General features: G+C 50.3%; 1 protein-coding gene across 4 annotated transcripts in view; it reads left to right on the forward strand.

Moving 5' to 3' along the window:
- Positions 1–14,833, forward strand: part of MYOCD (myocardin) — a 102,819-nt gene that overhangs the window by 75,635 nt on the left and 12,351 nt on the right. For 3 of the 4 annotated variants that reach the window (XM_027784886.2, XM_055797714.1, XM_005236205.3), the window contains exons 2-5: positions 659–724; positions 5,773–5,828; positions 10,332–10,407; positions 12,673–12,834. In XM_027784886.2, the coding sequence (XP_027640687.2) occupies positions 659–724; positions 5,773–5,828; positions 10,332–10,407; positions 12,673–12,834 (360 nt within the window). The remainder of the gene's footprint in view (positions 1–658; positions 725–5,772; positions 5,829–10,331; positions 10,408–12,672; positions 12,835–14,833) is intronic. The other variant, XM_027784888.2, reaches the window with a different exon arrangement.

Genomic DNA, 14,833 nt, shown 5'->3' on the forward strand with positions numbered 1-14,833 from the left:
CCACTGTGGCACTTAGTGACCCTGATCAGCGGTTCGTTCCCATCTGCCAGTGCCTTGTTTCCAAAAAGAAGTTATACTGGAGGTTGCAGGTCCTTGGAGCACTGGGTTCATACAGGGGTGGCACTAATCTCTCCTCACCACACCATCTGCATCCCCCTCAGTACATTAAGCATATCTGCATCTAGTGCCAAGCCTTGCAGGGCTGGAAATGTGCTGCCAGGCTCTCAGGAGGGTGGTGGAGTTGGAAAGCCTTGCTCAATCCACAGTGCTGGGGCAAGGGAGGACCTCCCAGCTTCAGAGTTCAGAACTGAGTAACTATTTGAGCTAAAGCCGTGGTCACCTGAGGCTGCTGTTACAGGTGCCAGGCAGGGACCAGTCTGCCCCAGGCACCAGGGCACTGCCTGCACCAGCACCAGCCCTGCCCCACTCATCTGCCTGCAAAAGTGGGGATGGGGTAGGTGCGGGCTGCGCAGCTCCTCCCTGGCAGTCCCCGTTGCTTGCAGCTCTCTGCTCCACCAAGGCTGATCCAGCAGCAGCAGGGATCAGTGCCAGAGCTCTGTTCCATGCACAGATCCCTCAACACGTTGTCCCAGATAGATGTCTTAGCACCTCAGTAAAATCCTGCATCCTTCCCTGACACTCTCTCTCTCTCTCACAGTTTTACAGCTACGGCTTCAGCAGAGGAGGACCCGTGAGCAGCTGGCAGACCAAGGCATCATGCCACGTGAGTATCTTTTTCTGCCTTTTTCACCCACCCCTGGCTCAGAGGGGCTGGGCTTATCCTGGGCACTGCTGGGGCACCGTGTGGCACCAGCTGCCTGCTCAGACCCACTCAGCTCTGAGCAGATTGCTACCAGGGGGGCTTTGCTTCCTTCCCTGTTGAAATATTATGGTCCCTGGTGCTGTACAATAGTGCCCAGCATTTGCCACGTGGGTTATAATGCTGCTTCTCAAACTGAAGTAGGAGACATGCTTAGCTTACACCATCCAGAAACTCAGCTGCATAGCTCCCTGTCCCAGAGGTCACTGTAGCAGGACAAGCACATCCAACAAGAAGACTCACACAGCTGTCGTGTAGGCAAGGGCAGAGAATCTCGTGTCCTCCTGTAAAAGCCAGGAGTCTCCGTGGCAGGCTCAGACCGACAGAAGGAGGAAAAGGTGGAGAGGGCCTGTTCTGGGAAGCTGTGGCAGAAGAGAGGGTAACTGCTTGGCCCCAGTGAGGAGAGGCAGCCCCGGGGTGAGTGAGGCTTGTTCAGATCTGTGCCTGTGCCCGGGCAGGACTCCACAGGGCAGAGCTGTCAGGGCACACTTGAGGCCGGTGGGATCCCACCTGGGCCTCCCTGCTGCAGACTGATGGGTGATGTCCCTCGCTGACCATGTTCGCCCTCACTAACGTGGCATCCATGCCTGACGGACGAGCTCCAGGCCAGCGTTACCTTGTAGTCATTCAGGACCGGCAGCCAGGTGCCAGAACCCAAAAAGTGAGTGAATGAAAATGCCCCCGTTCTGCACCTGCAGGTGCATCATGAATCCTGTAGCACTGCCAGAGAAATGGTGCTGGGAGCTCAGCCCTGCTCGATGGATAACTCCACCCTGACCTAGCTCAGCTCCATGTGCATGAATCTGTGACCTGGGACCCAGGTAGAGGATTATCCTTCCTGTCTCATCAAGGGCCCCTTGGGTTCACTGCTAAGACCACAACTTTCCAAAGGCTGTGTCACTTTTGTCTCTTCTGGCTGACCTTGAAGGCTGTGACGCAGCTCCTGCCTAAACAACAGAACGACAACTCGCTAAGAGCATGGCTCCGGCACTGCTTGCTGCACCCTGCCCATCCCTCTGCCCTCCTCACGCAGCTGCCTTCCTAAAGGATCCTATCAAGGTAGCCAGCAACAGATGCCTTCTTAGTACAGTATTGCCAGCATCAAGCATTAAGTAAACTTGAGCAGGATGACAAAAATCACGACTGTCAAAATGATCACACAGTTTTAAGACTGATAACGCACATGCTTTCAATTTTTCTTCTGTTTCTTTAAGCGTGCAGATTTTATGCTGCCTGCCACCAAAGGGCAAGCATTCTCATCACAAGACTCCAGGAGTTGGAGCTTTAAGCAAAATATTGTGATATTTGTTATAGCATTGCAAACACTGGCGATACAGTCAGTGGGCAAAAAATATGTCTAACATCTCCTGAACTGCTAAGTCTACTCCGTACAAGTGGGCATGCTCAGATAAGGTGCAGGACGCCCCGTTGCACACATATGGAGCAGTAGGGCCGACTGAGAGGTTTGCATACCTGACACGGCTCCGCAAGGCTGAGTGCGTGCGACTGCACTTTTACACGTGGCACCTAACAATTAAACCTTACATGTTGCAGTCCACATACTAAGCCAAATTTATTTGATACTAACTAAAGGGTATTTTCCTGTTCCTTATGGCTTCTTTGCACTCCCAGCTTGTAGGCTGATATTTTTGCAGTCTGGTTTCTGTCCAAGAAGGCCATTTTGGGAAGCTTGAGCACAGTTCACTCACTCAAAGTAATAGAAGAAAAGGCACTTTTGCCATTATAAAAACAAACATGAAGAACTTAACTGCTGAATTTGACCTCAGGAGGAAGTGTCAGACATTTAGCATTTAATACATGGAAGCCCCAGCCAGCTTCCCCATGACTTGAGCATGTGCAGTCATTCCTTATGAAAAAACAAGTCTTTGTTTACCACATCTTCCCATGCCCTGTTGGCTCTGGGAACCACCGCATCTGAGGAGAGGTGGGCTCTGGGAGATGCACCGGGACAGGATCTCGATTCATATGCCTGGCAGGAGGGTAAGAAAGGAACCCATATGGCTATAAGCTACAATAGTTAATAGCCCTTCTGGAAAGAGAAGAGATGGGCATTGCTGGTCTCCCCGGTGAGAGTCAGGTTTGGTTCCCAGCTTGGAGCGTGCACTTGGCCCCACATTGCACATCGGATTCTCCACAAGGATTGCTTTCAACTCATTGCATACATTTTCTGCTGGTATAATGTCAGGTCAGAGAAACTTTTTTTCCCTACTGGTCCATTTTATAAAGAGAGACGGAAGGTCAGAGTGACAGAATACCACTGGACAGAAGACTTGAAGGTCTTGTACAAACCCTGGTAGGAGGGGGAGTTGGTGACTATATGCCGAGCCTCCTGAGCTGTTCAGCAGTGCAGCTATAGCACAGTAAGCACGAAACATTGGAGTAAGTCCTAGGAAACTGTCTGGTTTTGGGTATCCAAGAGCGTAGCGCAAGGAGAAGTATCAGTGTTACCCAAGCATAGTGCAGTGAGATGAATATCCTTAGCGAAGCCCGGTTTGTGTTTGGTTTGACTGGAAAAGATTAATGCCATTGCATTACCTGAGCTCTGTTCACACTCCCCTGGATGCTGCTCTAAGAAATGTGGAATATTCAGATGCCCCGTCACTGGAGAAGGCAGGAAACTGCCTAAAGGAGGATGCTCAGGAGCAGTAGCATTGCACAAGACTTCAGGTTCAAAGCTGGACTCTGATTGTCTGATGTTTTCAGGTAGTAAATCGAACAACTGGCTGGCAAAACAACCAACACTACTGACAAAGTGTCTACAAATAAAAGACAGGCGCAGACTGGTAGGCAAGAGCAGCCCCTGAGTTCCTTCAGCCCTGTGACTGTGTATGGAGGATCCTCTGAAAGCAAGGGGAGATCCAGGTTTTTTGAGACACAGCCACGTTCCTGATGCATTGGAGCGCAGGTGAAAGCAAAGCCTGCCCCACTCTTCAGGCTCACTGAGTAGGAAGTTTCCAGTTCATGCAACAACACAGGCAGTTTTATTGTCCCAGTGAAACTGGTACAGACCCAGCAAAAGCATTTTAAATCAAGAGCATGTGGAGTCATTTGCAGAAGGGCAGGCTGTAGGGCTGAGAAGAGAGGAACCCTCTCTCTAGACCCACACAGATGCCTGCCCTGGACCCCAGCCAGATCCTGTTCACCCACCCAAAAAGAAGGGGAGACAGCCTGCAGGATCAAAGATTCCTCAAAGCAAGGTTCCCCCTGTCGTGATGGGCTGCAGAAATAGCTGTGCTTGAAGTAAAGACCTTCTTGTAACCAGCACCTCATCCTCTAACTGAAACCGCAGAGGCAATAGTGCCAAGGTTATCAATGCTAAGCACAGCAGCTCTGCCCTGTTGCCTCCAGAGCCTCAGCCATTTCAAGCTGACATGTCATCCCCTGACAAATTGTCTGAAGAACCGGTGCTAGCGATGTCTTTATTTGTTTTGCAGACTAATACAAGCTGCAGCATCCACATAATTCCTGCAAAAATCTTGGTAAATGACTAAATTCTGCAACATTTTCCTCTTGAATAGCATGGTGTTTGGTCAGTGCCCATAGCACGCTCCCAGTGGCAGGACTTCACAGTGAGCAGGGCTGTAAAAGTCATCTCTCTTGCTAACTTCATTTTCTCGTGTGCACCATTTTATTTTGCTTCTGATTAAACCAGCTGTCACAAGTCCTCACGGCTGCTCACCGGAGCATGGCACAGTAACGCTAGCTTGTCTGTATGTCTGCTTTCCAAATGTTAGGAGCAGGAATGTGCCTTCTGTGTTTTATCGTGATTTACCGGAGGTTATGGGGGTTGCCCTGCGTGTTGCCTGCTGACAGCCAATTCAGAGGCCCCCCAGACAGTTCCTATCTGCCCCCAGTCTTCTCTTTATCCTCCTCTAGACTGATGGAGAGTAACACGTCCTGCGTGAAGATACTTTCTGCCCCTGTTGGGTCCCATTCAGAAGGTGGAAAGGGAATTCTTGGTGCCAAACAAGGAGCTGTAGCAGACTGGTTTTGTGGGTCAGGACATCTTCCCCTTCCCTGTCCTGATGGTAACAGTTAATTTTGCCTGCTTACACAGACAGAAATTTTTTTTGGCAGGATCTGAGAAATATTAACCCCTTCACCACACAAATTCTGCTCCTATTTCTGCTGAACCAAACAAGGAAATGCGCAAGGTTCTCCATGACTCCAGTGCAGACTGCTCCATGGACTGGTGATCACTGGTCCAAGAGCCAGGGTTCACTGGCCTTTTTTCAGGAGCCCCTCTGGGTTATTCCTCCTTGGTGTCAGGAGATGCTGGGGGCATGGTCTGCTGTCTGGTACCTGGCCAGGCAGCTGCCTGCCACATGTCACACATGCTTCTGGGCAGGGGATGGGACAAATGTCCAGTGAGAGACAGAGGGGTAGTCAGTGATGGAAGAGGGACAGAGAGCCACAGCTGGGGGGCCTTGAAGTACCCTCGCTGGAGGCAGTGCTCACATGGCCCCAGGGAGCAAGGCAGGTCTTTTCAGTTTTCCTGCTGGCCTCAGCCCTCAGTCAGGTTCAGGTTTGCCTTGCAGGTGAGATCCCCTCTCAGGTTGTTGCTCTTCCCAGATCTGTCTTCTGGGGCTGTGGTGCTCTCCACGACCTGCAGGAAGCACTCAGGGAAAAGCCACATCCACTCTCTGCCGTGTCCCACGGAGCACTACGTTTCAAAGCCTGCACCCACTCCCTGACTGTGTGCCTCTGGCGCTCCCCGTGCTCCGCGTCCCCCCTGCTCTCTTGCCACGGGCTGGCTGAGAGCACGGGATTTCCCAGAGCTTTCCTGAGTTATTTTTAGTCAGCGCAATAAAGAGAACAGCTAGTTTGTGTCGCTATTTTTATAGCACTCATTAAAATGCTGTTGCTGAATATCCTGGTGGCTGCTTGCTTCCGCTCCTGTGCTGACCGCTCCTCTCTCTTTCCTGTTGCAGCACTGAAAAGCCCATCCGCATTCCATGAACAGCGAAAAAGTCTGGAGCGAGCCAAGGTAACTCCTGCAGCCGTTCCGATGAGGGAGCACGTGGGCTCGCTGTGCATGAGTTGCGGGGTTTGAAAGCACCTGCCACCACTGTCCCCTCCTCGGGCACCCTCCGTTCAGGCTCTGTGGCCAAGGATGAGGGTCAGGGCATGTCCCCTGCTTCCAGATGTGGTGGGGCCAAGACAGGGTTCTGGGGCAGCCTTCTTCAAGCAGGGAAGCTTTAAAAGGGCAGAGGGGCCATCCGTGCCCTGAGCTGTGGGCTTTTACAGCAGCCCCTGTCTCTCAGCAGCGGCTGCGGGCAGAGCGTGGTGCTGTTCCCCTCTCCGGCCAGGTCCACAGCCTGCTCCTTGCTGTGCTGGTGGCTCTCTGCTGCTCAAGGCAGCGGGGTTAAAGCAGGGCCAGCAGCAAAGAGGACTGCAGGAGCCTAACTACTTAGCAAGTGTGCAGGAGGAATGCAGATGTCCTTTGTCACCCGAGTCCCTAGGGAGCTCACGCTTGTCATCAGAGAGGAGCCTGGCTTTTAGCTCAGCAGTGCAGCTTGGCCATTAGGGCACACAGCATCCAGGCAGCTAAGTGGGCCAGGCTCCCACCAGCCCCATTATCTAACTGCGCTCCGGCTTCCCTAAATATTGCTGAAGGCATAGATAAGATAAGTGGCCATTTCCAGAACACATCGAAACACTGCGATGCGATCATTTTGGGAAATCACGCTGCTTTCCGAGCGCCCACCACCCAGCCTTGGCCAATCTGCAGTGATGTCCACTGAAAAGGGAACAGTCAGCAGTCATGCAGGTTTTGCTTAAACACAAGAGTTTGTTCCGTTAATCTGCAAAAACGTGCTTGCAGCCACACGGAAAAGGACTTTTGCAAGGAAGAATGATTGTGAAATATGGAGAAGAGCTCTTCTGAACTTAAACACACTCCAAATCACTTGCCCCAAATCTGCTGCGGTAATAAACGGCTAGCATAAGGAATACAATATGACTCTGAAAAATTAGTATGCTTATGAAATTTCAAGCAATCCAAAGTATCCTTGAAGTGTCATATATTTTACAGTCTAAGTATACATTTCTGTCTCTTTGTCTTTCTCTTCAAAAGCTTTCACTGGCTGGTTGCCTGGGGAAAAGGGAAGGATGGTCTAGTCTCTCCCAAACTGCATGCTTTTTTGGAGCACACTAACAAAGACACTAATGAGCACAGCCCATAACAAACATACACTCCTTTGCAAGGATGCCCTGCTTAGAGCTGTCACAGGGAAGGAGCAGCGGCTGTTTCCAGATAATTACTCAATGGCATTTGTTGTTTAGCTGATATTCCTCCAAACCAATCTTCTGCAAACAGAAAGCAGATAACAATAAACATTTTCATATGTTTTGAAAGCTCTTCTGCTTCAGCTGACACTAAAAAACCCACATCTGAAGTCTTTCTCCACCATTTGCACCCCAGTGACACAAATACAGCTTATAAACAGCAAAGGTCAAAAGGAATTGAATTCACTGCAGAAAGTCAGGCTAACACAGTGTGAACGCTGGGTTCAATACAAACAGTGCCACAGCTGTAGGACAGCAAGTCGGGACCTGATCTGAGGATTAGTTGGATATCCATCAGGAGAATTTAGTAGCGTATGGGTGCAGACACCAGCTTGCTCTGACCTGGCACGGGAACCAGGCAAACCTACGCGTGGCCCAAGCGAGGGATCGTGCTGGTGAAAATAAACTAGGGGAAAAAAAATAGGGAGTGGGAGGGTAAGGAATTGTAAAGACTTCAGTAAACAAAATGTCTATTATTTGTTTAAACGTGTCAGTGGCTATGTTAGAGGCTGGCATCAGGCCAGTGCAGCAGACTTTGAAGTCAGTGTCCTGTAACAGATTGCTGGGTTGGAGGACGGAGGGCAGGCTGACTCTTTTCGGCAGTCTGGCTCGGCAGGGCTTCGGCACACACTCCCAGCACCCCAGCAAGCGTGGCAGGGAGGGACTGGGGGGGGGACAGCTGTCGTGCCTCTGCCTCAGAGCAGAACAGCACTGTCTGGGTCATTCCTGACAGATGTGTGAGCACCGAGGGACATCCCACCCCAGCTCCTGTGCCCTCTGTCCTGTGCTGCTAGCAGGTGTCCCCCAAGCCCCAGCCCAAGCTGCTCTGTTGAAGTTTCAGCCCATTGCTTTTTCTCCTATATGCATGTACATGCAAAACTGTCTATCTTTTCTTATAACACTTTTTTAAAGTATTTTGCAGCCTGTTTCCCCATAGCTATCTCACCCCTGGCCTGACCAACCTCCCCTTCCTTCAACCTCTCCCATCTCTGGCTCAATAACGACTTCTGTAGCTGTCACCCAGACCCTTCCCATGGACCCTTTCAGATGCAGGGCACAGAACAGGCCCCTGCTATTCCCAGGACCTATCCAACATCCTTCATTGTGCCTCCTCGCAACCTGCCTGCTGGTCTCGGCATGTGGTTCAGCTGCTGATCACTAGATTCTCCAGAGCCTTTTATATTTTTTTCTCTGTTTATGGAGAAAATGATTTCTGCTTAAGGCCACTGTCCAGTGACCACTACAGAAGCATCTCTGGTGAATTAAGCCTTCATCCACCCCAGTGCTTAATCAGCTGGCTTAGCTGTGGCTAGCTGTGACCTGAACGCAGCCCTTTCCAAATGTCCTTCTTGAAATTACATCAAATGTATTTCAGATACGTTTGATACTTCAGTTCCTCCAAATCGTGTTGCGTTGTGATCTGTTAGCCTCGAATGATTCAGAGTTAAGAAGTATGTCTTCTGTCATCAAAGGCATTAATGAATACATTGGCTAGTAGGAAAAATTGCTGTGTAACATGATTTGATATATTCTTCTGCTTAGACTGCGAGCCATTGCTAATTCCCCTGGTGACCCACAGCTATGCTCCTTTTTTATGTTAGTCTTATCCAGACCAAATTTCTCTGGCTTGAATATGAGAAAGCCATGTGAGATAATGTCAAAACATGCTTAAATTCATGCTACATGACATTCATGTTTATTCCTGTAACAGAAATCTGTCATCTCTCCATAGAAGGGAATTAGGTTGGTGTGATGTGGCTTGTTCTTGATGAATCCATCCCGGCTGTTACTCACCTCCTTGCTATCTTCAAAATCCATTTATATAGATTGTTTGATTACTTGGTCCAATGTCTTGCTGGCTGTTTTATAGTTTCCTGGTTTCTTCTCTCCATCTCTTTTAAAGCAAGAAATTATGCTCTCCCTTGCCTGGTTTCCTGGAGACCCACAGACAGTTGCTATTACTCTGGCCTTGTGTATCTCAAACTGTTCGGGAACATTTAACTCATCTGAGTGTTCTCCAACCTGTTCTCCAACCTGATAACTGGAGGTTCTTCTCTTTTCTTGCTGAAGGTTCTTGGCTGAGTCATCTGATTGATAAATAGCCGTTTATCTTTTTAGTGAGGATGGTTTAAAAAGGCATTAAATCCTGTAGCCATCTCGGCAGCGTGCACAATTATTTCTCCTGTTTATGGAACACAGACCGCACTTTCCACTGCCTTGTCCTAGCTACAGAAGTCCTTATAAAATCTTTTTCTCATGATTCTGTACATTTTGTACTGTGGGGTTTCAGTTTTGCTCCAGCTGCTTGTACTATTCTTTTATGTTTATCCTGAAGATTTCAACCTCTTTGAACCATGTACATTTTTTGTGCTATTTATTTTTGCATCTCAACTTAGCAAACAGCTAATAACTTGTCCAAGTTGTGCTCTAGCTTTTTTTCACCAGGGATAACCTTATATCTGTATTCTTGAGGTCAGCTGCCCTCAACACTGACTTCTTGGCCCTAATGGACAGCGTTAGTGTACCTCTTTGTGCCTTTCTGTTCCTAAAGCCATGAGGAAGTTGGCACAAGGCTCCAGGACCATGTTCATCAGAAGCTCAGCTGAAGTGATCTGCAAAGTGGGTTTTCCCAACCCCACATGATAGGCAGGGTGAGGAATCACAACACACAGGAATTGCAGGACTGCGGGAAGGCATAGCCTCGTGGCTGACCTGGGTAAAGACTCTGGGCATCTTCACGGCTTGCTCAGCCTTACAGCTCACCCCAGAGTGCCAGGCTTCCCACAGGAGCCATTGCTAACCGTCCACACTGGAGCTGCTCTGGTGCAGCTCTCAGGTGACACGGTTTGCTGAGCTGGGAACAGATCCACCGCTCCCAGTGAATAGGTCTCATGCTTCCCTTGAGCTGTCGTAATACTTCAGGCATCAGAAGCCCACGGGAAATTGGGAAGGACACAGCTTAGGAGGGGATCTAGTGAGCAGTCAGCAGCTCCATGCACATTGTTCCTTTTCTGAAGAACACCTGCCCAAGAACAAGCCAGTGCCTGAGTAAGGAAAGAAAAAAAAAAAAAAAGCCATTTAGGAGCTCACTCAACCCAGTTTGTAATAAATCCAAAAGAAACATGGGATGGCACAGGGGCAGTCACTCTCTGTACCTTATTTCTGCTCTAGCCTGGTAACTCTCTGCATTTGTGTTCTGCAGACTGAAGATTATCTCAAGCACAAGATCAGAAGCAGGCCTGAGCGATCAGACCTGGTCAGTATGCACATTTTACAAGGTAAGACTGCCTGAGCTTCTCCCATGTGCTCCTTGTGCCTCCTGCTTCATGTCTGTCCTGCCCCACTCGGGTTCCCTTCAGGACTCTCATCATGATAGACTTTGTCCCAGCTGCTCGTGAGAGGCAGATTCAAATGGGACACATGTTGTATGGAGTTCAGTCCAAACCTGGTCTTCAGGAGGCAGGACACACGTTTATTCCCTGACAGAAGCAGACCCAAGGCCATCTAATCTTTCTCCCATCTCTGGCAGGGACCAGTTTAAGATGCTCTAGAGGACAGTGGGGTCGAGGACAGCTGTGAGAGGACTCTGTTAGATAGACTTGCTAATGTCTAATCCTCAAGAAAAGCACACTTGGGGCATTTTTTGTCCAGGGCACTGAAATCCCTGTAGCAGGTGGTGACAATACCCTCCCAAAGCTGGGCATCTTTTGTTTTGCCATAATTCTGGATATGCTGTGTGACAATTCATGGCGATGCAGTTGATGACCCAAGCAGAGCCATATGAAGAGTGAGCCCTGCTATCAGTCCGTGAGCCACAGCAGCTCTTCCCTGTCCCATCGTGGCGTCCCCTCCCAGCCAGAGAGCTGGCATGGCTCTGCTGCATCCCATCACAGACTGCAGCACACTGCAGGGTCCCTCCTTATCTTCAGAGATAACAAGCTCCTTAGGGAGGAGGATGTGCAGCCTCTCTCCTCCGGTCCTGTCAGTCACCTGGAAGAAGCAGATCACTCTCTGGCAACTGCAAATGCTGCTCTCGACATGGATGAAGTCCATATTTCTTTTTCCTCTGGCACACAGGAGGGCTGAGCCAGGGCCCGTGCTGGGTCAATGCCGCTGCCTTGCTTTGCCCTTGGGTCTCCATCCCTAAGATGAGCTAGCACCATTGCTTGCTTAACAGGTGGGAAGTGTCTTTCCCTTAGTTTAAGTAATAGAAGCAATACGGACTGGAGCTGGGGCCTGGGGGCTGTAAACCAGATGTGGAGGCAGCTGCAGTCACTGCGCAGGGACCGGGCTGGCCAGGCACAGCTGGAGGAGAAGCAGAGGCTGCCTGGCTGTGTATGGAGCAAGCTGGCTGTGCTGTCCCACACACACATCTCAGCTGGAACCTCTGCTCACACCTCTGTATGTCGTGCCCTGCATTTCGTGGAGGTGTGCCCTGGAATATCAGGGACTTACATGTCCATTTGGTTCATAACAGGACCACCTAGAGGTGATGGAAACTGGCCAGCTAAGACACTTCACATCATCTAAATGCCTCACAGGCATACATTCTGGTACCATTCACCTCAAGGAGCTCACGTGTGTTCGCTGCTCTCTATAAGTTTGAGGCCAGAAGTGAGCCTAGATCAGCCCTGCTGACCTCCTGCAGAGAATTTTTCCTGGTACCCAGCCCTGCAGCTTGTGCTGCCCACAGCATCTCTTCTAGAAGAGAATCCGGTCTTTGAAGAGAGCACAAGCTAGGTGCAGCCCTTCTTACTTCAGACCCCTGAGGGTATAGACAAGGTCTGGCTTAGGATCCCACTCCCTCACTACTTACCCCTGCGCCACCAGAGGTTTGGGAAATTGTTGTGTTTAACTGGCTGCTCTTCTGTCACACTTGATAACTGGGGACTTCTCAGCTGGCTTGGTAGGGCTGTGGCTTCCAGATCTAGCTGCATTTTTTTGTGCTCCCCTCCAGCTTGTTTTTCCCCTGAGCACCTGGAGCACTGTAGTCATGCTGCCCCCAAATGCCCACTCCCAAAGACTCAGCATTTTTTTTGCCAGTGTAATCTATTTACTCCAGTTGTCAAATGCTGTTCATGTTTATTTTCTCCAGCTGTTCCCCAGAAGCAGGGATCCATCTGCACTAGTCACAAGGGCCAATGGGCTCCTGGTAGGCAGGAGCTGGAGTCCGCTTTGGCCCTTATGTTAGTCACAACTTTTTGATGAAGTTTCCTTTGCAGATCATTCCTGGGCTTTGGGGAGGATGCTGCAGCTGCAGGCTGAGTTTGCAAGCCTAGGCTGGTAGGCAGAGGCTCTTGCTTGGGAATGGAGAAGCTGGATCTAAGGCTCAGAGGAGGACCCGTTTCCCAAACCCCACCAGCCCTATCCAATCCAGCATCCTCCCTCCCAGCCCCAGAGCAGCTCCTGCTGTGCACTGAGCCATGCTTAGGTGCTGGCTGCAGCCCAGAAAGACTGTGCTGAAGGGGAAGCATATTCCTGCTGTGCACTGTGCTTAGAGATGCCCCAGGTCCTGAACTGATGCCTTCCTTTTGGCCTTTTAGACTCAGCTGCAGAGGGGTCCATTCAGTCTACTCAAATGAAGCTGAAAAGAGCCCGACTGGCAGATGATCTCAATGAAAAGATTGCTCTCAGGCCGGGTCCTTTGGAGCTGGTGGAGAAGAATATTATTCCTGTCGACTCAGCTGTGAAAGAGGCCATAAAAGGTAGTGGAAGTGAACGTACGTGTTGTGTGGTGTGCATGGCGCAGGGCAGGGGCTGGCAATGTTGAGGATGTACTGCAGCGACTGTGGGAAGTGGCCTGCCTGGACTTAAGAGCTACATTTATTGCTTAAATTTTATTATTTTCACAGTGAGTAACCCAGTCCAGCACAGTCTGTGCTGTCTTATCCAGACCTATGAAAAGAGAGCTCCCCCCTTCTTAAAGCAACAATCACAACTGCTCAGCCATGTGTCCTCAGAACTCCTTTCTTAAACCCCTTCCCTCCCCAAGGCTTTAAATGTGTAAACGTTACTGCTGGAGACAGGACATTCCTCCCTCCCTTGCGTGGGAGAGGACCTGGGTGCACGTCAGGTTGTGAGGCCAGCCTGGACTCTCCCACTTGTGCCCCGCCAAGCTTTTACATCCCAGTGGGTGAAGGGGAAGTGGTTCCAGTTCAGGGAGGCTGCGGGTCTCTTTTTTTCCACCGATGCTAGTGGGATGCATTGCTGGGATGGGGAAGCATCCCTGGGGTGCTAGACTGCTGGGGAGTATGGCGAGCAGCCTGCGCCCCAAAGCAGGGTACACTCCTACCTACTCAGTGCCTGGCTGATGCCTAAGCTTAGTTTTCCTCTATCACCTGCCCCCGGCTGGAGGAGGGAGGCAGGGTCCTCCACAGTTATGTCCCCCTTGCTGCCGTAGGGAGGCTGGTGTGGCAGCTGACACAAAGCAAAAAAGGAAAAAGGTGACTTAGATTTTTCGAGGGCTTGGTGCCAGGACAAGGAGGTCCAAAAGCAGAGAAAGAGCAGGAACGCCAGCAGCATCCTGCAGTGCCAGGACAGCAGCCCGTATTTCTGAAGCCTGGGGGCCATCCCTGCATGTCCAAATTGGCCCTCAGGGCTCTAGAGAGATGCTCTGCCCCCTGGGAACTGCTTGTTCTGTGGCTTCTGCTTCCTCAGTTCATGGGATTCTGTCCATTGGCACAATCCCATGTTAAGTGTCAGTTCTGGGGCTCAGAGCAAGCTGGGGACAGTGGCAGGGCTCTGGGACAGGAGGAGCCTTTGAACGACAGGAGTAATGCCAAAAGTGGGAATTGGAACAGGAAGCGCTGTGACTTCCATTGCATCTCAGAAACCAGGATAAAATGACATGAAATACTCCAGGCTCAGATACATTCTGCCCTGCCCCGCAATCGTTCCTGCTCTTGGTTTTGCTGCTGTGAGGCGCACACCGTGTACGTACGGCGGCTTCTCCAGCCCGGCCCCGCAGCTGCTCCGTGCCAGCATTTCGCAGCTCTCGTCTGTGAAGGTGAAATGTTCCAGGACTCTGCCTCAAGAGGAATTTTTAAGAAGAGTTCAAGGAAAATTTCCCCAGCCACTTATCGAAGTACAGGACAGTGGGGGGAAAATCTCTCCCCCCCCCCCTTTATAAACATTTGAGGCAGTTTGAGCATGACTTTATCCACTGGAGCTGAGGTTGGGAGGCTAAGCCAGTGTGCCTGAAGTTTGCACAGACTTTCTCTCCAGCTGCCTTGTCAGGACCTTGTGGTAAACGGAGATTTACAGGACAAAATTGTTAAAAATACAAAGTCTGGCTTAAAATGATTTGCTCAGCTTTAAATTTCTCCCTTTCGCAATGACCTTCTATCACATTGCTGGCGAAAAAAATGTGTCCTGTAAGCCAGTTTTATCCCATTTAGGGTGAAACACGCAGCACATTAGGGTCAGAGCTATTTGGTACTGTTGGGTGCCATGAGAAGGAGGTGGTGCAACTGCACCAGGAACACAATCCCAGCCCTCAGGTTTCTGCAGTAGAAAGCCGCAAGCTGAAGGATCCTCAAGTGGGTTTTTGGAGTCAGAGGCATCTTGTGGTGCTCAGGGTTTGGGGCAAAGGGTTGAACACAGAGCAGAGATGAGCACTGGCACTTCTGAATGTTAAGCCTTTTGTTTTCGCAATACCAGAAGGATGACAGGGTTTAAAATCATTTTACTTTAACCTTGGAATCT

The sequence above is a fragment of the Falco peregrinus genome, chromosome 2 (genome assembly GCF_023634155.1).
Source record: "Falco peregrinus isolate bFalPer1 chromosome 2, bFalPer1.pri, whole genome shotgun sequence".
Taxonomy (NCBI): Eukaryota; Metazoa; Chordata; class Aves; order Falconiformes; family Falconidae; genus Falco; species Falco peregrinus.